Genomic DNA, 25,431 nt, shown 5'->3' with positions numbered 1-25,431 from the left:
CTTTGTTTTGAGAGTACAAGTAGCGGAGGGGCAGAGAGAGAGGGAGAGAGAGAATCCCACGCAGGCTCCATGCTGTCAGCATAGAGGCTCGATCTCACAAATTGTGAGATCATGACCTGAGCCGAAATCAAGAGTTGGATGCTAAACCAACTGAGCCACCCAGCCTCCCCTGTTTAATTAATTTTAAATGCATTTTTATTAGTATGTGTTAACCCTTTTCATCTTGCTAGCATTTTAACAAGCTTACTGCATATGTTAGCTTATGTATTGTCGTTGATACAGTTATAGATATCTAGGTATCTGTATACATATAGCAGTGTTTTTTAACATAATAATTTGTAATCTATACATATGTATGTTTTATCAAACTGCCAGATTGTTATATATTTATACTTTAATCTTCTTTTCAATTGATGTGCAACTTTGTCCTCTTTGTACTTTGATAACTTGGCTACGTAGTTGACTGTTCTGCAAGCATTTTGAATAACAGTCTCACACAATTCCCTGCACAGCATTGCTCAGGAAAGCCTTGACAACTGAATGAAATGGGATACTTCACACCATCCTCTTCCAGAGAAGTTTTCGCTTTGTCTTGTGTCAGGAAAGAATGGCCTGAAGGAAGGAGTAGCCCCTCATTCAAGTTAAAAAATTTCCTATAATTTGGAAATTTACCTTATTCTTTTTTGACCCGAGTGGATTGTATTGTAGTTTGATCTTTGCTATTTAAATTCAGGTGTATCTGGATAGATTGTCATGGAGCTATTGGGTGAAAATCAAATACGTTCTGAAATTAGAAATATCTTTAGACATTTTTATCTGCTCTTTTTGGATCAATCTCACTGCATTTTTTTCTTCATGAGTATGTTTAATTTCAGTTTGAGAGTAAGACCAAAGTCATTGAACTGCTAGAAGTTAGCTTTCTTGTTTGCTGTAGGGGCAGAAAAACTCTCCCTTCTTCCCTTCTAGGTTCTTTGGTCTAATAATTAAATTGACGTAAGACAGATTAACAGGAGAAAAACACATTCTATAAGTATGGAAGCCCCATAAAAATATGAGACCCAAGAGTAAGTTGGGCAATTGAGGCTTACATGCCATCCTAAATTAAGGAATGGGATAGAGGCCTGTGGCTTCAAAGACAAGGAGGCTAATTTGCAGCGTGATAAGAAGAGCAAATGTTTGGTGATTAAAAGTTTGCTCTACCATGACAATAGGTCTTTCAGATAAAATAATTATCTCTGGTGATAGCTCTTTCTGGTATAGGCCTCCTATCTAAATTCTTTTAGGTAGTTAAGGGAGAGGTAAAAGTTTCTCCTAAGTCTGTTGGGTCTTGATTATCTTTAGTTCTAAGTATTCCATGTGCTAGAATGGCATATTTTGGGGTGGCATATTCTGCTCCCCTTCAAACATTGGAGTAATGTTTCAGATCATCATAGTTTTCATTTTCTTAATGTTTATTTATTCATTTCTGAGAGAGGGGCAGGCAGAGAATCCTAAGCAGGTTCCACACTGTCAGCACAGAGCCTGATGCAGGGCTCCAACTCACGAACCGTGAGATTATGACCCTAGCTAAGATCGAGTTGGACACTTAACCGACTGCGCCACCGAGGTGCCCATACTATTCGTTGTTCAAGTCCTTTTGTGTAGCTCAGGATTATTGGGCTGGTGAAATTAGTCTTTTTCCTCTGGTACTTAGCTTTGTGCTGTGCTTTAAAACTCAATGACTCTCTGTGCTTCCATTGTACAACTGAAAGATGAAAATGTTAAAAGGAATTGTAGGTGAAATATCATTATTTTATACATGTGTGTGAAATGTCTTTAAATATCATGTTCTTAAGCTTACCAATTAGCTTACCAGATAAGAAAACTGCTGCCCGGAAGAAATTAACAAAGATGGTAGAACTCTTAATGTAATTTCTTATGGAAATGTTGACAGCAGTAAATAGACACACAGTGCAGAGCCCATGTGAATGATATTTTGTTTTTAATAAGACTTCCAGTTAGTTATTCCCTTAATGTAACCTAGCATATCAGTTGGTAGAGTTACTTCATGGATATTCTTTTGTACATGTAGTGAGTTTAGCTCTTTAGTGTTAGTCTTAGTCTCTTAATTCTGAGGTTAGCCTGTTTTACTTGATGATTTGCATTATGTAATTAAGCATTATATGCACCCAAGATGAGCTGTCCGGACTGAAGACTGAAAGAGCTGATATTGCAAGTTATGTTTGATTTTAGACAGATGGTTATGTCATTTGGAATAAGTGTTCTGTGACTTGTTTAATCTTGTGATAAAATGGAGAGTTTTTCTTTAACTTACAGAAAAAAACGTGAAGGTTTGCTTTTTCTGCTACTGTGGATATAAGTTGAAATTGTATTTTCAGTACTTTAACTTTCACCCATTAGGCATTATTCAGACTATGAACGGTGCCCTGAACTTCTGGCTAAGATCATATGGAGGACAGGCAGGATACTTAAAATCTGTCTTAGTTCTTGAATGTTATCTTACCTTTGCAAAAAAGGTAATATTATACTTAGGAGTCAAAAAGGTATAACTAACCACAGAAGACCAAAGTAAAGCCAGAGTTTCTATTATATTAAAGCTCATGCATCTCTGTGGTTGAATTAAACCAGACAAGCCTTTATATCCGCCCAAGTGAGAATTCTGACTGGGTTGTGTTGATATGTCCACTTGATAGTAAAGATATCTTTTGATAAATCTGTACTTTTTCTATGGGTAAGTGGAAAGTATTACTTTGAAGTGATTAACATTTAAATTAAGTCCTTGTTTGCCTTAACATATTGTAAAGCAAAGCCAGATGTATTTTTCTTATAAACGGCAGGATGTTTACATCTAAAGTGCATATATTTCAAATTTCATTTCTAAGTCATCATTTCCTTTTCCCTTGAAAATAGTTCTTAACAAAAAAGTCCCATCATAATTTGGTCCCAATCGGCCTTACATTTTACATTAGTGTTATAAGTCACCTCTGATTTACTTTACCTGGTAGACCCAAGTTAATGCATTTTCCTTTTCATTCGTTTCCCTTTTACTTACTGGAACTGCATGGTTATTGAAGAATTTAAGTGTGTTTGGGTCACTGTAGCTTCAATATTCTTTTTTTTTTTTTTTTTAATCCAGAAAAAGTTCCTGACTCTCTAGAAAATGAGCTGAAATCTAGGTGGGAAAACCTTTTGGGTCCAGATTATGAAGTAATGGTATGTTAAAATGTTGCAATAAAGAACACTCATATCTCATTTCATGTTAAGCTCCTGACACTGCAGTTCAAAGAGATGGGAGAGCCCAAGAATAGCCAGCTTGCCTTTGTTTTTTACCTCCTGCCTTTCTTCCCTAGCAGATCAATTGATCTTTTCCCCCCTCTTTTAGCATTTTAAGCTATAAGAACAATTAAGGACTGCACGCAAGTTTCAGTTACAATTAGCAGACACTCAGCTCATGTTGAAAACATTTAAGTCAACAGTAGGCAGAAGAATCTTAGAAAGCTTGCCTTTAAATTTATAACCTATATCAGCTGCTTAAAATTGCTGGCATTTTTATGATTGCTTTTATGATCTGTTTGTTTTATTGTACACTGAAAGGGCTGTGGATATTAGTCCTATGTTTCACAAAGAATCTTACAGTTTTATGAGAAAAATGAAAGAATGATTATCAAATGGATTAGGGAGAACAGGAAGTAATTTAGGTTAGGCAGAAGTTTATAGTGCCAGTGGTCCATTAGACTTTCTTTCACCTGTTATTAGATTCATTGAGTAAGGGATTGATTACATTCCCCCCTATGAATCCACATGAAAGCAGAAAGCTGTGCTTAGAAAAGCCTCTACAGTGTTCACTAAATGCGTTAGTAATAAAATATTCTATTAAATTTCTATTGTCATTCATGTTTTCTTACATATGTTTATCATTAGCACTCGTTGGCTGGTTGGAGAATTTTTTTCTCTTCTTGGTTCAGAACATACAACCACTATCTAGTGTCAGAAAATTTCTAGTGTTTTTAAGATGAGTTAAAACATTCAGTGCTCTATTCTTGCTAATTTTGTACTTGCATGTTGGTTGTTATGAACGCCTGCTTCTTTACTTCATAGATTTCAAATGCTGTTTTGTCATTAGGCTATCTATCACCTTAGTCAATAACCTTTTCTACTATTCTTAGTGGTTTGATATTCAAAGTAATTTGGTGTCTGAGTATTTATGAATGGCCAGTTTTGTCATGGGCTCTTTTTTGTTAAAATTTTACTTTGCCCTTATAACTGTATTTCCAAATTTCATTTATCATACAGTGAGGTCATAACAGATTAGGTAGAGAGGGGAGACATACTTTGAGACTGGGAATTTAAAGTGACAGCTTATTCATTAAGGGTTCTTGCTGTTTTGAGGGATGAGAAGAAGAAAGGAGAAACCAGGCAAGATGAAAAATGCATGCACATATGCATGTACTCCAGTGTTCCTTACTTCATTTTTCTTCTAGAATCTACTTCTGTGAAGTGCAGTACTTCTAGAAGCTTTAAGTTGGATCATTGTTTAGCTTACTCCTCCCTCCAGATGTACCATATTTTATTAACAACTCACAGATGCAAATCATCAGTAAAGTATTTTGCTTGCTGGCAATTTACTTCTGTGGATTTCCACCACTGGAGCTTAGAACAATAGTTTTAGGCCAGGGTTGAAAGCTTTAACTATTCCATGAGCCTCTCACCAGGCCAGGTCTTTCTGTTTGTGTCCTTGCCAGCCAAGTCTCCTAGGGAAATGGTAGAGCTTTTCTGTAGAAAGTCAGATGCTTCAATTTTTCCAAACACATCTTACTTTACTGACCTTGCAATCTTTGTTTTAAGGCCTGGATTTAAAAACAAAAATGACGATAACTCTTGGCTTTGCGAAAAGAGTAAAATTTTTATGGACTCCTTCTAACAGAACATTATATTAAAATTTTAGGGGGTATGGCTTTTTAAAAATAGTGTATGTTTTTGCCCATCCCCTTCTGGTTCAACTTCTGAGTAATTTGTTGGGGGGGGGGGTAGTGGGGGAGGGGGAAGGATTGCTGTAGAAAACAGTAACAACAGGAAATATTCGATGAAATTCTACATTATGTGCTATACTTACGGATTTCAGAAATATCAAAAAAAGATGAGAATGTAGATCCGTTGGTGTTATCAATATATAGGGTTTATAGATTATTTTCAGAAAACCTAAGAAGAAATAAAGTTATGCTTTTACAGATACTGGATTTTTTTTTTTTCTTGTAAATTTAGGTTGCGACTCTGGATACCCAGATTGCAGATGATGCTGAGTTACAAAAATATTCAAAGGTAAGCATTATTTTTTAAAAGGTTACCAGTTTTTTGTTGCTTGAAGAACTTTCTCTAAGTCCTTGTTGGAGACACTATGTTTCCAGAATTTTAGTCTTAGATGATTTCTGGAAATGTGGTAGGTTCTCACTGTTCTGAAAGGTGATGGTTACATATGCCTGGGAAGGGCATGGCGTGCCTGTGCCTCTTTCAGAAGCCAAACCCAGGTTTAATTACTTTGCCCACTTTAAAGGTAGTGCACAGAGTAACATTGTGCAGAGTGTGTTAGCCTTTCAGATATTATTAGCAAACCTTTTAAAATGCTTGCCAAGGGGCGCCTGGGTGGCGCAGTCGGTTAAGCGTCCGACTTCAGCCAGGTCACGATCTCGCGGTCTGTGAGTTCGAGCCCCGCGTCGGGCTCTGGGCTGATGGCTCGGAGCCTGGCGCCTGTTTCCGATTCTGTGTCTCCCTCTCTCTCTGCCCCTCCCCCGTTCATGCTCTGTCTCTCTCTGTCCCAAAAATAAATAAACGTTGAAAAAAAAAATTTAAAATGCTTGCCAAAAATCAGGACCACAAATACAGACTTTAAAAAAATCTTTCAGGGGTGCCCGGGTGGCTCAGTCAGTTGAGCGTCAGACTTTGGCTCAGGTCATGATCTCACGGCTCGTGGGTTCAAGCCCCAAGTTGGGCTCTGTGCTGATAGTGAGGAGCCTGGTTGAGATTCTCCGTTGTCTCTCTCTCTACCCCTCACCCCCCTCTCAAAATAAATACATAAACATAAAAAGTGTAAATGCCATCTTTTTCTCTATTTCTTGAACATATTAATCACAGCTTATAAGGACTTTAAACAGTTAATTCTAATATCTAGATCAACTTTGGATGTGTTTCTATTGTTTGATCTTTTCTCTTATTGTAGTTACTTGTTTGTCTCTCACATCATACCATAAGGTAATTGCTCAACATTATGTAGGACAGCTACAAAAGGCTTCAGATGATGTTATCATTGTCCAGGGGGATTCATTCTTTTCTCTGATAAGTATAGTGTGTGTTGGGGGTGGGTGTGGGGAGTGGATGATCTCCGAGATGTGGCAGAGGTGTGGTTCTGGTAAGGTTCAGACTCTGTCTGGTTTGCCTTTGCTCCTAAGACCTAGCCTTCCAGGTATTTCACACAAGTCTGGAATGTTTTTTACCTGTCCCCTCTTCTTGGTGGGACCTGAACTCCAGTTCTATCTCCTCAGTACTTCAGGGCTGCTAAAATCTTGGTTTTTCAGAGGTTTTCTTTTTTCCTTTCCTTTTCCTTTTCCTTCTCCTTCTCCTTCTCCTTCTCCTTCTCCTTCTCCTTCTCCTTCTCCTTCTCCTTTCCCTTTCCCTTTCCCTTTCCCTTTCCCTTTCCTTTTCCTTTTCCTTTTTCTTTCCTTGACAGTGCGAGTGGGCAGAGGGCAGAGAGAGTGGGAGAGAGAATGTAGAGCTGAAAGTGGGGCTCGAGCTTACCTGAAGAGGGGTTCAAATTCACGAACCGTGAGATCATGACGTGACCCAAAGTCAGATGCTTAACCAACTCTGCCACCCCAGGTGCCCCTTCAGAGGTTTTCTGATTGGCTTTTAGCCTTCTTGTTCATATAGCTTTCGAACTCAAGAGACCTCCTTGGAGGAAACCTGCCTTAGCTCAGGCTCAGTTCCTCATGCAGCTAAGCTCTAGTTGTCTGCCCTCCCATGTTCAAAGCCATTAAGACCCTGTGTCATCATACTCTACGATAAGTTAAAAAAAAAAAAAAAGTATAATAACCACACTTCATGCACCTCTTACATCTTAAAAAAATGGCATTGTCTTTTTCCGGGCGTATGTTCTGTCTCGCATTCATTCCCTAGTTCCTTTTACCAGTCTTACTAATTTCATTTTCTTTCCTGATTAACTTCTATACAATATATATATTTGTACTCAGTAATTCTTGTATAAAGACACAGAAAGGCTTTGAGTTGAATAGACTTTCAGAACTAACTCCTAGAAATTCACCAGTGCATTCAGCTGTACATTCATTCATTCATTATTCATTCACCAAATATTTATTAGTATCTATTTTGTGTCAGGTTCTCTACTGGGTGCTGGCGTTTCAGAAGATAACGGAGGAAGAAAAAAAAACACACAAAAAAAACACCTGCCTGCAGAAGTTCTGTTTTTTATAAAGATTTATTTTATTTTTAGAGAGTGTGCATGAGCAAGTGTGCACAAGCAGGGGAGAGGGGAAGGGGGAGACAGAGAGAGAGAATGAATGAATGAATGAATGAATGAATATTAAGCAAGTTCCACACTCAGTACTGAGCTCAATGCAGGGCTTGATCCCACGTTCCCAGAATCATGACCTGAGCCCAAATCAAGAATCAGACACACAACCAACTGAGCTATCCAGGCGCCCCTAGAACTTATATTTTCATAAGGGAAGATAGGAAATAAGTAAGTTACACAGTATTGGTGATATGTGTCATGCAGAATATTGAGGCAGTGAAAATGAATGAGGAATTCAGGACAGAGGGTAGGTTTGCACGTTTAGGTAGGTTGACCAGGGGAGACCTCATTAAGAAGGTGACATTGGAAGGAAGCATTTTAGGAGGTGGAATAAGCAGCCTAGTTTTTCTTCTGTAGAATATGAACAATAATACCTTTGTTGGAAGGTTAAGTATAAATATACATAACGTATGCCTTAATATAGCTCAGTGCTAACACATAAGAATTGTTCAGTAAATGGTGATTTTGTTTCCCAGTTGTGTGCTTCATTTTTAGTTTCGAACTTTTTTTTTTTTTACAAGAAAGCTATTTTAAAACATTTAATCATTTAATTGAACTTTTGTTGTGCCAAAGTATTTAATTCCTTAAAATTTTTTTATCCTGGGAGAGTTCTGCATAATTGCACTGTTCTCTTTTCATGTTTAGTTGTTACCTGTGTATGTTTACATATTTGTGGTTAGTATGTCCATCCTTTTATGTAACGTATGTGTGAGGGAGAAGGGACGTGTACTTTTCCCACATCACGTTCTCACACATCTCTACTTTTTTTCTATAATTTCTTGATGAAATTAATCAAGATGTCCACAGATTATTTCTGTATGTTGATGAAATTATGGTTTTTAAAAATCCTCTTGGGGCGCCTGGGTGGCTCAGTCGGTTAAGCGTCCGACTTCGGCTCAGGTCACGATCTCGCGGTCCATGAGTTCGAGCCCCGCGTCGGGCTCTGTGCTGACTGCCTGGAGCCTGTTTCACATTCTGTATCTCCCTCTCTCTCTGACCCTCCCCCATTCATGCTCTGTCTCTCTCTGTCTCAAAAATAAATAAATGTTAAAAAAAATTTTTTAAAAATCCTCTTGTAATTAGGAGTTTAGTTGTTGGCTCAGTGTCTTGTTTCCCCCTGCAATATGTAAGGAGACTATCCTAGTGGTGCGTCACAGAGGAGGACACTGGAGTTTGCGTAGGTACAGTGTCCCACCTCAAATTATGCAGCTAGATAGCAGGTGCTTAGAGCACCTTCATTCATCTCTGAAATATTTGCTGAGTTCCTACTCCGTGCCAGACACTGCTGCCAATGGTAGGCAGTAAAATGGAAAAGGCTTTTGCTCTCATAGAGCTTAGACTCTGGCTTTGGGTAAGGGCATGATAATAAACAAGTGAAAGGTAGCTTGATCAAATAGTTGTAGATTGTAAATAGTGATGCAAAGAAGTAAACAGAATGGTGACCTCACAGCTGGGGAGGAGGGAGCATTTTGGAGAGAAAGCCAGAGAAAGCCTTTCTGAGCCCAGGCCTGAAGGATAAGGGCATGTGGGGCTGGGAACCTGGTGACTGGCAGGTGTAAAAGTCCTTTGGGAGGATAGGGCCAGCTTGTGGGAGAATGGAAGTTGTTAGGATCAAACTGAGTGAAGATTAGAATTAAAAAAATTTTTTTTTATCTTAATGTTTATTTACATGAGAGAGTGAGAGAGGGACAGACAATCCCAAGTGGGCTCCGTGCTGTCAGTACCGAGCCCGATGTGGGGCTCGAACCCATGAACCATGAGCTCATGACCTGAGCCAAAGTTGGACACTCAACCGAATGAGCCACCCAGGCGCCCTGAAGACTAGAATGTTAAATGAGGATGGTGAGGGAGACCAGGTGCTACAGGGCTTCTAGATCCATGGTGCTAAGCCTGGGCTTCAGTTGTGGTGCCAGGTAACACCAGTGGAAAGATTAAGTGGTTCAATGTGGAGATCTGCGGTCAAGGCTGTAGGTTTTTCTTCCATCTCCTCAGGTTTCTATTTAGGGAATCCATGTTTCATGGACATGGCTGGTGTTCCTAAGGGTCTGGCTGTCTTCAGGTGGTCACTCCAGTTTGCTTCTCCATTGCCACCACTCTTGAAGGGATGACGATTCTGGAAGCATCTTCACGAATTACTTACTGGCCAGTGTAACAAATAAGCTTTTCTTATGAGGTGGATGGAGTTGTGGGGAAAGAGGGAGGTGAAAGCAATTTACACTGGCTTGAGCATTAGCTGCACTGCTTCTAGGAAGCCGTTAATCATGACATGAGAACGGTTTTCCCGCATCTGGGGAGACTGTACTTTTAGGGATGGCTTTCTTGGCAACTGTTTACTATTAAGATGATCACAGCACTGTGAGGGAGAAGCATTTAGCTCATGCTGGTGACCTTTCCGCTGGCCATCAGTTGTAATTTGGAGTGAGCATTAGTAATATCCCTGGTGTGGGAAACAAACATAACAGGTCCTGTTGTCTGGTTTTGACAAGACAGGCTGGCAGATTTCACTTTATTTCCTTCCTGAATTATATTCTCTGAACCAAAGGACATTAAAACATGAGTTTCCCCCTCACTCTATATAAGCAAATCTAATTTTTAAGGCAGTGGGATGTACCACTCCCCCACCCACCCCCACTCTGGGAGTTGCAGTGGGTATTAACACTCGATTACCAGGATCAGTTCTTTGCTTTATTATTTATTTAATTTTTTAATTTCTTAATTTTCATTTTTTTGAGATAGTGTATATGGGTGAGCAGGGGGAGGGGCAGAGGGAGAGAGAGAGAATCTCAAGCAGGCTTCATGCTCAACATGGAGCCCCAGTGCAAGGCTCAATCTCATGACCCTTGGATCATAACCTGAGCCGAAATCAAGAGTCAGATGCTCAATTGACCTAGCCACCCAGGGGCTCTCAGTTTCTTTGCTTTAAACACGTTTTCTCCTGGGGCGCCTGGGTGACTCAGTCGGTGAAGCATCCCACTCTTGATTTCCGCTCAAGTCATGATCTCATGGTTCATGAGATTGAGCCCTGTGTTGGGCCCTGTGCTGACAGCACGGAGCCTGCTTGAGATTCTCTCTCCCCCTCTCTCTACTCCTATCCCATGCACTCTCTCTTTCTCTTTCTAATAATAAACATTTGAAAAAAGTATTTTTTCTCCTTTATTTCTCACAGACACCCTATTGGTCAGCAAGTGTTTTCTTCTTTCCAATTTTAATATGTGGAAACTGAGTGTCAGGCAAGTAGAGTGACTCGTCCAAGATCACATGCAGCTAGTAAGTGGCAAAGTTAGGTAACAAATCAAGGGTTATGTGGCTTCTACACCTGTGCTATTTTTTTCTTTTGAATAAATAATATATGGATATGACCTAAAATTAAAGGGTGCCTGGGTGGCTCAGTGGATCGAGCGTCCAACTTCAGCTCAGGTCATGATCTCATGGGTGGTGAGTTTGAGCCCCGCGTCAGGCTTGTTGCTGTCAGCGCCCAGCCTACTACAGATTCATTCTCTCTCTCTCTCTCTCTCTCTCTCTCAAAAACAAATAAAACATTTAAAAAAAAAAGACCAAAAGTTAAAAAGTTACATAAGTATATGCTGCAAAAAGTAAGCTTCTCTCCCATCCCAGTCCCCTTCTAATCCTCTGCAGACACAACTACTGTGTCAGGTTCTCAAGTGTGTGATTTTATACCTCGCTGGTCTCTTTTTTGGGTGGAGAGCATACGGCACAGAATCCAGTGCTATAGTAACTGTGGTCCTCTGCTAGGGTAGTGGCCTATCAGAAACAGGAGCTTTTTCAAAAGACACATGTCCTGTTTTTTCCTCGTGACGAGTATTCTAATTTTGTCATTTGTGGTGAAGCCCTTAAAGGAAATTGTGATCCCTTCCTTTCCTCCATTGAGAATTACTGTGCAGGTATTGCTAAAAAGTCTTTTCATTTGTTCAAGGAAGGGGACGGTACTTTCTCAGTATAGGTAAAGGAGGTTTATTGGGAGGATGGCGTTTGAGTATATTCTGAAGAATGGATGTGGAGAAATAACTGGAGATTCCAGGTGGAGGAAATACCAACAACAAAGGTAGAACAAGAGTCATATGTGCAAAGTGTTGTTTTTTTTTTTTTTAACATTTATTTATTTTTGAGACAGAGACAGAGCATGAACGGGGGAGGGGCAGAGAGAGAGGGAGACACAGAATCGGAAGCAGGCTCCAGGCTCTGAGCCATCAGCCCAGAGCCTGACGCAGGGCTCAAACTCATGGACCGTGAGATCGTGACCTGAGCTGAAGTCAGACGCTCAACCGACTGAGCCACCCAGGCACCCCAAGTGCAAAGTGTTAAATCAGGTGTCAAAAGCTCAACTACCATGTGAGCTAGGCAGGTAACATCAATGATATTTAAAACAATAAGTGCCAATTGATTCTTGAGTTTGGTGTTAGGTGACCTGAAAAGAACCTTCACTGCATTTCTGTACAAAAGAGTATATAGTGTATATTTTTTGAATATTTAGAATTAAAATTTTAGATGGGTGAGAAACTTTAATGCTGTGTTCCACTGTTAGTTGAAAAGTTGCACCTTCATTCTTGGTAAATTTGTTTTTATTTATGGTAAATTTAGTAATTGTTTCCCTTTTATTTTTTTAATATTTAAAGTTTTTTTGTTTAGTTTTTTTTTTTTTTAGTTTATTTATTTTTGAGAGAGAGCACAGCTTGGAAGGCACAGAGAGAGGAGGCAGAGAATCCCAAGCAGGCTCAGTGCTGTCAGTGCAGGGCCCCAAGCAGGGCTCATACCAATGAACCTTGAGATCATGGCCTGAGCCATGCTTAACTACTTTAGAGTTGATACTTAACCAACTGAGCCACCGAGGTGCTCCTCCCTCTAACTTTTGAACATAAATGGCATTTAACATCTTCAGAGTGTGTGTGTGTGTGTGTGTGTGAGAGAGAAAGAGAGAGAGACGGGCAGACAGACAGACAAGGACCAATCCTGGGGTTCTTTCTGTCCTGTTCTATTTTGAGTTCAGCTTTTTGGGAAGCATCCTCCCCCATCCTACTGACATATCTATTCCTCTCCAGAAGGGTTTTTTCCCTTGAAGCAACATCATTTATATTCCCACTTGAGCATTCTGATGTCTTGTTTTCGGGTCCTAAAAGTAGAGCTTTTAACAAATGAATAACCTATGGTTTGCTTCGTGACAGGTCTCTCCACTCACAGGTTGAAGGGCTCTAGCTTGCTTGGTCTCATTTGATTTTCATCATCCTAGCACTGACAATAAATCACACAATGGTCATACTTTTCCTTGGATATATTTCTTTGTATCCTTTACTTGTCATATCAGGATCATGAAAATGCCGCTGCTCATTAACTTTGTCAAGTTAAATAGGACCCCCCTCGCAAAGCGCATTGAATAAGCATCAATAAAGCATAACATGTGATGTGCGTGAAGGCATCAATCATCTGTCTGTTGCACCCACTTCTGTCATTTTCGCACTTTCTGCTCTCTAAGAACTCAGAATACCAAAGGGGTGGACAACTGAAAGAGACAGATGAAACGGTTGATTTGTTTAGTTGCTAAATGCAGCTGGGACAGGTAATTAAACAGTCCTGCTCCCGCAGAGAAGCCTGCAGCAATGTAACATGAAGTCTCAAAAACCCAGCTGTACTCAGATTTAGATTCAGAACTAATATTAGGTAGGCCTCTTTTAGATTGACAGATTTCATAAACATCGTTTCTGGTTTATTTGTTCAGCGTGATTGAAGATGGAGCATGTGTGTTTTGCTCATGGTTTAAGTTTCTAGGGAGCATGTACTGTTTATAGACATCTGGGAGAATAGCCTAGAAGGGCACAGCCCTGTTATCTGGAAGGTGAGGGATTCCATGGGCGACCCTCTGTTGTTCCTCTATGCTCCAGTCTGTTCCTGACTTGAACTGTTTCGTGGATTTGGGGAGTGGGGTCAGCCATGTGAATAGATCAGGATTAGTAAGGGGGCAGGATGAGGAGATTGGATCAGTTTCTTCCTTAACCCTTTTCTTTTTTATGGGCACCTATTGTTATGTAAGTAACTGATCTGTGTGTACAGTAACGTCTTTGGGGCATTTCTATGCAGAAATTGCTATCACCGTCAGTTGCTTGAGTAAAAATTTAGCAATTATCTTCTTCATTGACCTTCTACAAGCAGTCCCCTGGCAGGCTTTTTGTAGGGCAGGTGCATTCTTACCCTTCAATTTTTACCGCAAATGTCCCTGACTTTGAAACCTACCCCGACCAACTTTCCAAACTGACCTCCACCAGTTGTGTGTGGTGTCTTGACTCTGATTAGCTCCTTCATGGCGCTTATCACAATTAGCAATTATTTGCTTTTCATTTTTTTGTTGGTGAATTGTTTTTTTGTTTGTATCTGCTTGCCATCTTGTTTATTGTGTTTCACAATGGATATTAGTGCCGGGGCAAAGGTCAAGACTGTTTCTTTCATTCACCTAATGATTCCAACTCATAACTCAAATCCTTGTACATAGTTTACATCCTATAAATATATGCTGGATATGATGTCCAGACTAGATTGTAGATTGTGGTATGCTGGTAAATGTCTAGCTCTCAAAACAAAAATCAAAAACCAGCCCAAATTTGTAGCATTTACCAGTATCCATGGTGTTAATAATCCCACCATGGCAGATTTCAAGCTACCAAAATGACATCATGGACTGCTGAGCTCCGAAACAATTCACAATAGCACTTCAGTGTTTCCAATTTCTCTGTGGGAACAGGACTGTTTAACTACCTCACTCAGCTTTATTTTGCAGCTCAACATATCCACCATTTCATCTGTCTCTTTCAGTTGCTCACTCCTTCAGGATTTTCTAAGTTTTTTTTTTAACTTATTTTTTAATTTACATCCAAGTTAGTTAGCATGTAGTGCAATAATGATTTCCGGAGTAGAATCCAGTGATTCACCCCCTACATATAACACCCAGTGCTATCCCACAGGTGACTTCCTTAATGCCTCTTGCCTATTTAATCCATCCCCCCACCCACAACCCCTCCAGCAACCCTCAGCTTATTCTCTGTATTTAAGAGTCTCTTATGTTTTGTCCCCCTTCCTGTTTTTATATTATTTTTGCTTCCCTTCCCTTATGTTCCTCTGTTCTAAGTTTTTAGACAGAGAGTATTTCCACTGTACGTGTATAACAGAAGTCCCTTAAAGGAGGTAAAGTGTGGTAAAAATAATCAGGAAGTGATGGATTTTGAATACTTATTGCATTTGTCTTTAATATTATTTAATTGTAGTTGTATAGAATTTTCAATAGCTAGCTTACAAAATTCCTGAAAATTGAACAGTCTGTTCTTACAAGTAATCTTCGCATCGTAGAGACGACCTGTGGGTGGATCCGCTGACCACTCTCTGTGCTAGTGTTTGCCTTATAAGCAAAGGGAGATGGTCGGCGGTTTCTTATTACAGACAGATTCGAGAGTTTTTATTAACTTTTTACTAGTGAAAATTAAAAAAACGCTGAAAAACTCACACATGCGTACACATACACTAATAATAAGGAAACTATGTCTCCTTCCTTCTTCAAGGATGTGCATGACTTGGTGCAATGACTAGACAGGAGGATGAGGTGGCAACAGTGAGAAATAAGTCACAGAATGGGAACAAGAATAAAAACAATGTTAACCCTTCATTTAAAGTGCTGGAACATCTTTTTTTTTTTTTTTAAATATTACAAGTAAAAATTTATTGACCCTGAGAAAGTACTTCTATTTTGATGTTGCTTCTCACTTATCACAGGAATTACTTCCCAAAAAGAGTGCTGGAACATCTTCATGCCAGAGATGGTGGTAGATCCTGAAGTACTCGGTGGTCAAGAGCACTTAACTTTCAGAAAATTAGCCCAGGGCCGGAAGTCCCTCATGCCTGTTTTAAGTCCTTGAGGTCTTAGTCCTTAACACTGTTTGCCAGTTCACATTTGTCTGTGTGTATATGGTGGGAAGGAAACGAGCCCCAGATAGTGTCTGAAGAAAGGCCTGTAGATCTCTGGGGACTCAGAGCAGATGTCTACGGGGAGGTGACAAACTCAGAGATAAGGGATTACAGAGAATAGGATATAGGAAGGAAGGAGCCATGTTATGGATGCATTGCCACATTCTGTAGGGTTTTCTCCTTAAATGTACAGTTAGAGGTGGGCTGGTACTTTTAGAGAAATAGACTATTGATATAAGAAATATAAACCATAATTAGTACCATGTAACCACATTTGAGTTTGTAGCCACAATGAGAAATCATTAGCTCCATCTTTGAAAGTCAAGGGAGTGGATTTGTTAGTGCCTTTTTGACCTTTACAGCCAACAACACTGAGTCTCATCTCTTAGACATTGGCTAGAATTTCTTAACCTTTGACTCATCTGAGCCCATATGAATTCTTTTAAGCCAACGGCATCAATCCTAGGATGGAATAATGATTGCCTTCCTTATTACATAACTACTCTTCCCAAACTGGAACTTGTTCTCACTTAAGTTGGTGAAATGGGAAAGAAGTTCTTTTTTTTTTTTTTTTTTTTGCTTTTGTTTGTGGAAAAGGAGTTCTTGAGTGAAGTGCCATTTTTCACAGATTAATTCAAAAACACATGAGCCCGTGTTTAGTACCCGGTACTATTGTAGGGCCTGAGGTTATAGAGAGAACATACAGACTTTGCACTTAACCAGGGGGGAGCAATCAAGAAAATAGAAATTATAAACAGCGTAGGTTGTGAGCTGTGAGAGAGGTGTGTACAAGGTGGTCTTAGACCCCACACAGAGGCACATTAACTTTGATATTAGGAAGAGCTTCCTGGAAGTGACACTTACACTGGAAGTGTGAGTGGAAATTAGGTAATAAAGAGGAACTAGAATGTTCTGGGAGATGGGAAGCCCTGCAGAAATGTGAAACACTGAATATATACTGGAAACTATAGAAGGTTTGGAATGCCTGTTGCTTCGAATTGAAGGCAGGACTTTGTCTCTCCATTTCTAGGGAATCTGAAAGGAAAAGAATAAGAACAAGCAAACAAATGTTGCATATGTTATTGGTGATTAGTTTTCCCATTATTGTCCTCTACTGGGATCTTCGTGATCTGATTTAAGAGGTGGGGCTTTCATGCCAAAATAACACTTGACAGAGGGATTAACAGTTGGATATGCCCTTGTCATGTTTGATGTTACTGCTTGTGTTTTGCTACAGTTGCTGCCCATTCACACTCTGAGACTTGGCATGGAAGTGGATTCCTTTGATGGACACCACTATATATCTTCAGTTGTTCCAGGTGGTCCTGTTGATACACTGAAACTTCTGCAGCCAGAGGATGAGCTTCTTGAGGTAAAATTTCTGAGAGATAAAAGACAGGACAGGAATTTCTAAGTTGTAGGAAGATGTATTTTTACCAGAAATTCACTGAGTTTACATTACTTCCAATGTAATGTGAGCTACTTAGGTTGAAAAATACTTGGGGACTATTGTTAACAATACTGTGTTGTATACTTGAAAAATCACTATAAGAGTAGATCTTCATGTTCTCCCCACACATACACAAAATGGTAACTATGTGAGGTGATGGATAAGTTAACTAACTTTATTGTGGTAATCAATTTGCAATATAGGTGTATGTGAAATCATCACATTGTACACTTTCAACTCACACAGTGTTATGTGTCAATTATATCTCAATAAAACTGGGAAAAAAATGAAATAAAATGAAGGCAAAGAAAAATACAGCCTGTGTAATGACAGTTCATTTTCCCTGTCGTTTGGAAGCCCTGAGATATTCTTTTGAGTGCTTATTTAAGTCATTGAGAAAAAAGGCTAATGGCCTGTTTTAGTTTTATAGCATAATTTCTTTGTTTTAGCAAATTTTTTTTAAAGATTTGAATCCCTACACCTTGTTTGCAGTATATGGTCCCATTCATTTGCAAGTTTTATTGGTGATTTCTAATAAGAATTAAGCTAGCTGGATGACTTCAGGCTTATGTATTACTGAGTGGTATTTATATGGTCTCCTTGGGATTTGCTCACACAACATGGCAGCCTCAGTGGGCTCACTCAGGCTCCCCAGCCTGTCTTCATTTAGAGCAATTCTACAGCACTACTGCTTTGACAAGACTTTCTTGAGAGATTTTGTTAAATTGGACAGTTCTATAGGTAACACAAAAAAAAACCAAACAATATTGAATCCCCTAATTTCACAGACAAGAAAATAAGTCATTGATTATTTCCAACTTTATATCCTCATAGCATGATGACTTTAGTTCATGTCTTCTAACTCCCATTTCACTTTTTTCAAATACATCACACTACTTCCTAAGCTCCAAAAAAAAGTTAGTGGAGGGCAGGGGATGTGGGGAATGTCACACTTAGAGAAGGCTAGGTAAAAGAGGGTTCTCCCAAGAGTTAGAAACCACAGGAAGCCCTCAGTTGAGCTTAATGGAATCAACCTTGTAGCCTTAGCCAAGATTAGACTCCCATGGGCCTTGATTTTAGAGATTTCTTTCTAAAGTTTATGTTTATGCAAAGTGAAATGACAAGGGTAGCAAGTAAGTTTGTTGTTCAATGCAACTGCATTTTTTAGCAGTGTCTGGCCACCTGGAGAAGAATGTTGGGAATTCTGGACTGACTTTTGAGGTCAGAGGGAAAGCTGCTATGACTGGTTGTTGTATTCTGTCATAAGCAAGGGAGGGCAAGATGTTGGAGTCCTGTTTTAAGATGTAGTAAGTTACAGGGTCCCTGGAGGGCTCGGTTGGTTAAGCATCTGACTTCCTCTCAGGTCATGATCTTGCAGTTTGTGAGCCGGAGCCCTGTGTCAGGTTCTCTGCTATCAGTACAGAGGCCACTTCAGATCCTCTGTCCCTCTCTTTCTGTGCCCCTCCCCTATTTGTGTGCACTCTCTTTCCTTATCCCTCTCTCTTTCTCAAAATAAATAAACTTAAAAAAAAAGATGTAGTAAATTGCTTATTTTTAGAAGTGCTCAAGTAATCATACTGAGATGCTTACTGCAGATTAATGCCCTTGGGTTTTACTTACATGACTCAGGGTTTTTTGTTCTTTGCTTATTGTTTTGGTTTTTGTTTTGGTACTGAGGTCATATCTTTCTATTCTGATCGTCAGGGCATGTAGTATAGCTTTATGGATACCACACATGATAATCTGGAGATTGGAGACCATTTCTTTTTAATTTTTTTTTAATGTTTATTTATTTTTGAGAGCAAGAGAGTGTAAGCCGGGGAAGGACAGAGGGAGAGAGAGAGGGAGATACATACAGCATCTGAAACAGGCTCCAGGCTCTGAGCTGTCAGCACAGAGCCTGATGCGGGGCTTAAACTCATGAACCATGAGATCGTGACCTGAGCCGAAGTCGGACACTTAACTGACTGAGCCACCCAGGGTCCCCTGCAGACCATTTCTTTTTTTTTTTTTTTTTTTTTATAAATTTTTTTTTTTCAACGTTTATTTATTTTTGGGACAGAGAGAGACAGAGCATGAACGGGGGAGGGGCAGAGAGAGAGGGAGACACAGAATCGGAAACAGGCTCCCGGCTCTGAGCCATCAGCCCAGAACCTGACGCGTCACGGACCGCGAGATCGTGACCTGGCTGAAATCGGACGCTTAACCGACTGCGCCACCCAGGCGCCCCCCCTGCAGACCATTTCTATAATATGAAGTGAGTTTTGTTTTTGTTTTTGTGTTGTTTTTATTTATTTTTAAAGTTTTTGTTTTATTTTTTTAATGTTTTATTTATTTTTGAGAGCACGAGCAGGTGAGGGACAGAGAGAGAGGGAGCCCCAGAATCCAAACAGGTTCCAGGGTCTGAGCTGGCAGCACAGAACCCAATGTGGGGCTCAAACTCACAGACCATGAGATCATGACCTGAGCCGAAGTCGGATGCTTAACTGGCTGAGCCACACAAGGCACCCCTATGTTTTTTTTTTAATTTATTTATTTTGAGAGAGATCGTGCCTGAGTGGGGGAAGAGGCAGAGAGAGAGAGAGGATGAAAGAATTCCAAGCAGGCTCTGTCCTGTCAGTGCAGAGCCAGACATGGGGCTTGATCTCACAAATCATGAGATCATGACCTGAGCCAAAACCAAGAGTCGGCTCCTTAACCAAGTGAGCCACCCAGGTGCCCCTATAATATGTAGTTTTTAGGTATTATTGAGAAATGAGAGATTTTTGTTTGGAGAGAAGTGGAATTAGTAAAAATCAGTATGATGCTCTCTTTTTTTTGTGAGAAAGATACATACATTGTACACCTGAAACTAATGTAATGTTGTATATCAACTACAACTTAAAAATTTTTAATTCCAGTGTAGTTAACATACAGTGTTTTGTCAATTACGATTAAAACAAATACGATAAATTACTTTTTCTCCAAGAAAAAAATGTATATACATAACAGAATTTGCCATTGTAACCATTTTTAGTGTATGACATTAAGTATGATTCACTATTAGTATATGGTAGGTGATAAAGAAATATTGGCAAGTATGGAGCAAGTGATTCTGGCCATCAGCTGAGTCCTCTGAGCTTTAGCCAAGATTAGAATCCCATGGGCCTTTCCTCTTATAACAGAATGTGGTATAGTAAGGTAGTATACTTTCTTAAGTATAGTTTTCTGGTGAAGAAACTGGAAATAGGGAATGAAAGATAGGTTTGAAGTCAGAAGAGCTGTTCTGGTTTTGAATTTGCCACAGCTTCACCATGTGTCCTTTGACATGTCATCTTTTTTGAGAATTGTTTTTTCATCAATAGATGCCTACCTCACCATAGTTTTTGTAAGGATGTAATGGAATATTAACTTTTTTTTTTAACATACCGTGTTTTATTACTTTCAGGTGCACAATATAGTGATTCAACAATTCATACATCACTCAGTGCTCAAGACAAGTGCACTCCTTAATCCCCTTCACCTATTTAACCCGTCCCCCACCCCTCCCCTCTGGTAACCATCAGTTCTCTATATTTAAAAGTCTCTTTCTTGGGGCCCCTGGGTGGCTCAGTCGGTTGAGCATTCAACTTCAGCTCAGATCATGATTTCATGGTCCATGAGTTCGAGCCCTGCATCAGGCTCTGTGCTGACAGCTCAGAGCCTGAAGCCTGCTTTGGATTCTGTGTCTCCCTCTCTGCCCCTCCCCTGCTTGTGCTCACTCACTTGCTCTCTCTCAAAAATAAACATTAAAAAAAATTCTTTTAAAGAGTCTGTTTCTTGATTTTTCTTTTTTTCCTCTTAGCTCTTTTGTTCTGTAAATTCCATGTGAGTGAAATCATATGGTACTTGTCTTTCTCTGACTGACTTATTTTGCCTAGCATTATACTCTCTAGCTCTAACCATGTCATTGCCTAAGATTTCATTCTTTTTTATGGCTGAATAATATTCCACTGTATGTATACCACATCTTTATTCATCAGTCTATGGACACTTGGGCTGCTTCTATAATTTGGCTATTGTAAATACTGCTGTAAACAGGGGAGTAGATGTATCCCTTTGGATTAGTGTCTTTGTATTCTTTGGGTAAATATCCAGTAGTGCCATTGTTGGATTCTAGTGTATTTCTATTTTTAACTTTTTGAGGAACCTTCATACAGTTTTCCACAGTGGCTACATTCATCCATGTAAACTTGAAAGCATAATCTCACGGTGAGATCTTGGCAGTATTATCACTGTGAAAAGGCATAAACAATCTTGATGGGATAAGATGAATGAGGATTGAATGAGGTAATGCAGTGGGACAATACTTGTACAGTATTATGTACTCTGCAAATGTGTATGTATGTGTTTTCTAATCACAAAGTCTGAGTAATTGAGACTTGATGCCACTTAAGAGGGTCTCCACTTGGAGGGCCTAGAGAAATACTGTGAACTCTAAAATAAAAGTTGGCTTATTCTGAATAATCAAACATAGAAATAAAAAAAAAAGCTGTCTAAAGTTAGCCAATAAACTCTTGAACTTTGTGTGTGTGTGTGTGTGTGTGTGTGTGTGTGTGTGTGTAATGTAGCATACTCCTTAGAGCTTAAAACCAGAAACACAAATGTGCTTTGGGGTTAGAACATTGTGCCAAGTCTCAGCCCAGAGCAGCTATTTACAGCAGCCATAAATCCTCTTAGATAGGAATTGGTAATGGGAAATGTGACCAATCCCTTTAGCAGTAGAGAGTAGTGAGGAGGACTACCAGGCACCTGCTGTAATAATTGGAGACAATTCAAATGAATAAATAATGAGCTAAATAAATATTTAAATGTACTCCAAGATAAAAACCTGAAAAGTGATTTTCTAATTTGTTGAAGTAATGTGAAACACAAACTAATACTTGCATATGGGTAGAATTCCTGCTTTGGTTATATCTGCTTGCTTTATTTCCAGTACAGGGTACTACCCATTTGGGTGATTTTAGAACTTCCTGTGTTTGTGGCACCAGTTGGCACTGTGGACATGATATGACCTGTGAAGGTTGACTGTCAGTTCTTCCAAGGGAAAACCTTTATTAGCTGTTGAACTTGCTGTCCCCTGGCTCCCTTTCATCAGTCATAAAGTCTTGGGAGACGGTATTTACTTTCCTACTAGGACTAGCTCCCTGAAGCACATATGGGTCTCTTTACTAGGTGGTGATTTCTCTGTAAATAATTAGGAGGCAGAGAGATGGCGTCCAGCCTGATTCTTAAGTACTTGTATGTTGCAGGCCTGAGAATAGTTCCCAGGGATGATTGACTTGGGGCTCAGGCAGCTGCTGATGAGATACTTCCAATGACTCACAGTGTCATATTGTCTGAGAATGACAGATTTTGTGCAAAGGTTTCTTCTCCCAGGAAGTCAGCCCCTCCAGTTATGTGGACATTAACACTGCACCTGTCAGAAATTAATGCCAGACCAGAGGTAACTTTAAAGCTAATAATGTTGCGGAACCCTCCCAGGAAGGTAGGAGTCCAGTCCAGATGTGAAAAGATGATTTGATGCCTGGATGTATTCATGCCTCAGCTTTGAGGGAGTAGCAGACAGGTCAGCTTTTGGTGGCATTTAGTCAGAACTGGGAGAGCTCCTGGAGCTTAGGTCATATATATAAAAAGTTAGAATAGGTTTATCTTTCTAAATCATCTTTGGTGTAACATATTGTGACTATGCACTAAAATAGGAAATTTAGGAAATTTTTTGGTGGTAAGCACTAAGCATTAGTAAGGAGTAGTTGGTTATCTTTTTGTTTTTTTTAAACATATGGGACACCCAGGGGCGCCTGGGTGACTCAGTCGGTAAAACATCAGACTTCGTCTCAGGTCGTGATCTCATGGTCTGTGAGTTCGAGCCCTGCATCGGGCTCTGTGTTAACAGCTTGGAGCCTGAAGCCTACTTCAGATCCTGTGTTTCTCTGTCTCTGCCCCTCCCCCACTTGTGCTCTGTCTCTCTTTCCCTCTCTCAAAAATAAAGAAAAAAGAAAAAAAAGCAACTTAAACACATGGGACACACAAAAAGCAATTGGAAAACTGGCACACTTCCTGTACTTGATGGCTATGTCACAGCATGTAAGAATAGAATAGAGGCACGCTTATACGTATTTCTTTTTGATCGACAGGGTTTTTCTAGGATTTTCTAGTTTATGGCATGTGAAAAAAATTTTGACAGCTGAGTATCCTAGATTTTGTTACCTACACATTATAAGCTGAGCAGGTTTTAATTTTAGCCTTAAATTTAGTGTTAGTATCTGTTAGTGGTGTTTTTATGAAATGAAAAAGCACAAGGAGACCATCTTAGAAAGGTTATCAATGATGTTTAATATTTAAAGAGAGATGTGTAGATGATAGAATTCAACATTGGAGTCTAGAAAAGAGAAACCATGGAGGTGTGAAAAATTAGGCACATCACTTGTAATCTTCACACGTTATACTTTGTTCACTGAAATTCAGTCAAGGTTTAGCTTTAATTTTTATGCATTTAGTTTTGTACATTTATGCATTAGTTTTTTATGTTTGGTTACTGCTAAAATAACGTGAATACATTTAAACCCTTTGTTCATAGGAAAAATAAAATAATACTGTTTTGATTCTGATGTAAGCATGGGACTTTGGTTTTTTCATTGGGGCCTCCTCAGTTCTGACTTGTCCCTTGACTTTCTAGGTCAATGGTGTGCAGCTCTATGGGAAATCTCGCCGAGAAGCAGTCTCCTTTCTCAAAGAAGTGCCACCTCCCTTTACCTTGGTTTGCTGTCGACGACTCTTTGATGATGAAGCCTCTGTAGATGAACCAAGGACCACTGAAGCCTCTCTTCCCAAGATAGAGGTACAAACTGAATATGGTTCCCATATGCGGTTCCCTTAGGAATGCCTGTTCATCCAGGATGCCCTGGAGAGAGTATTTGGATAGGAAGGAAGGGGAGACACTTCTTCCCTCTTTTATATGACTAAAGTAGCACTTACAGGCAACAATGCATAGCTTTTCAAACTGTTACTTTTCATTTAAAATCATAAAACTTTTTTTTCTTCCTTTTTTAATTTTTTTAACTTGAAATGGTGGAGATATTAACATGCATGCACTTTGATTTTAGAGAACTTTTTTTTTTTTTTTTTTTTTTTAAGTAATTTCCTGGGCTCATTACTTCTGGATCCCAGTTCAACTCAGTTCATCTTAAGTTTAAGATGGTGATGAGTGTTAAATATCTAATGGACTTCCCTTTTTCAGAGCCTTAAAAATATGAAGATCTATGACCGGTTTTGAAGTGAGTAAAAATTGCTATAAAAGCCTTCAGAAGGTCAGAGAAGAATATAACATTTTCTGTGCTTTTGGTACTCTTTTTTTGTTTTGTTTTGTTTTTTAATTTTTTTTTTATTTTAAAGAACATTGTGATTATGAAAACAGTTTTAAGCACATGCTTTGCCATTTTATGCCATTTGTAACCTCATCTTTCATGCCACTTTCCCTACCCCTCCCCCCTTTCCAGACTCTTACAAATTATAATTCTATTAACACCAGTTTACATACACAGAGCCTTTCTTTTACCTGCCTGTGGTCTGAATTTCAACATATATGGACTCTAATTGTGCCTCTACCACTTAATGATTGTGACTCTTGGAGCAGATAACTTCCTTTGAATATTCATCTTCTTTTGAAAATTGGGGATGCTTATAGTACTTACCACCCTCATCAGTTTGTGTGAGAGGGAAATGAAATACTATGTGCACAGTTCTTAGTGCAATGCCTTCCACGTGGAAAGTGCTCAGGAAAAGTTAACGATAGCTCTTGACTCTTCCAGTCCACCCATCTTTGTTTGCTAATTTCCTAAAGTATGTAAGAGGCTAGCACTGTCGTAGGTCACAAAGTCTTTCATGTGACGTGACAACTCTGCTCCCGTGGGCAGAGCCATATCTTAAAATTAATTTGTGTCTCGGGGCGCCTGGGTGGCTCAGTCGGTTAAGCGTCCGACTTCGGCTCAGGTCACGATCTCACTGTCTGTGAGTTCGAGCCCTGTGTCGGGCTCTGTGTTGACAGCTCAGAGCCTGGAGCCTGTTTCGGATTCTGTGTCTCCCTCCCTCTCTGACCCTCCCCTGTTCATGCTCTGTCTCTCTCTGTCTCAAAAATAAATAAACGTTAAAAAAAATTAAAAAAAAATTAATTTGTGTCTCATAGTGTTTTTATTCTGTACTGGGTGTACAAGAATTGCCCTGCCCATTATTGATTATTGATTATCTTTTTTTTTTAATGTTTATCTTTGGTAAAATCTATTTCAAAGAAGAGACTCGAATCACTTTTGTGATTCTTACTATCGTACTAAAATTCAGTGTGGATGAGGGCTTACCTCTAAAGGTTGATAAAAATGCCTTTAATCAAATCTTACAGGGTGTGTAAATCACCAACCCAGCT

At 39.5% G+C, this 25,431-nt stretch overlaps 1 protein-coding gene across 1 annotated transcript in view; it reads left to right on the top strand.

The window, feature by feature from the left end:
* The window catches only part of PATJ (PATJ crumbs cell polarity complex component), a 368,066-nt gene that overhangs the window by 57,485 nt on the left and 285,150 nt on the right, over nucleotides 1-25,431 (top strand). Inside the window, exons 13-16 of the mRNA XM_047084721.1 lie at nucleotides 3,137-3,213; nucleotides 5,263-5,319; nucleotides 16,782-16,916; nucleotides 23,692-23,853. Of these exons, the coding sequence (XP_046940677.1) occupies nucleotides 3,137-3,213; nucleotides 5,263-5,319; nucleotides 16,782-16,916; nucleotides 23,692-23,853 (431 nt within the window). The remainder of the gene's footprint in view (nucleotides 1-3,136; nucleotides 3,214-5,262; nucleotides 5,320-16,781; nucleotides 16,917-23,691; nucleotides 23,854-25,431) is intronic.

This window comes from Lynx rufus, unplaced genomic scaffold (assembly GCF_022079265.1).
Source record: "Lynx rufus isolate CCGP_SWC_20201006 ecotype Redwood Valley unplaced genomic scaffold, mLynRuf1.p SCAF_2, whole genome shotgun sequence".
Lineage (NCBI taxonomy): Eukaryota > Metazoa > Chordata > Mammalia > Carnivora > Felidae > Lynx > Lynx rufus.
Note: the sequence above shows the minus strand (reverse complement) of the source record. Positions and strands in the feature narration are given on the sequence as shown.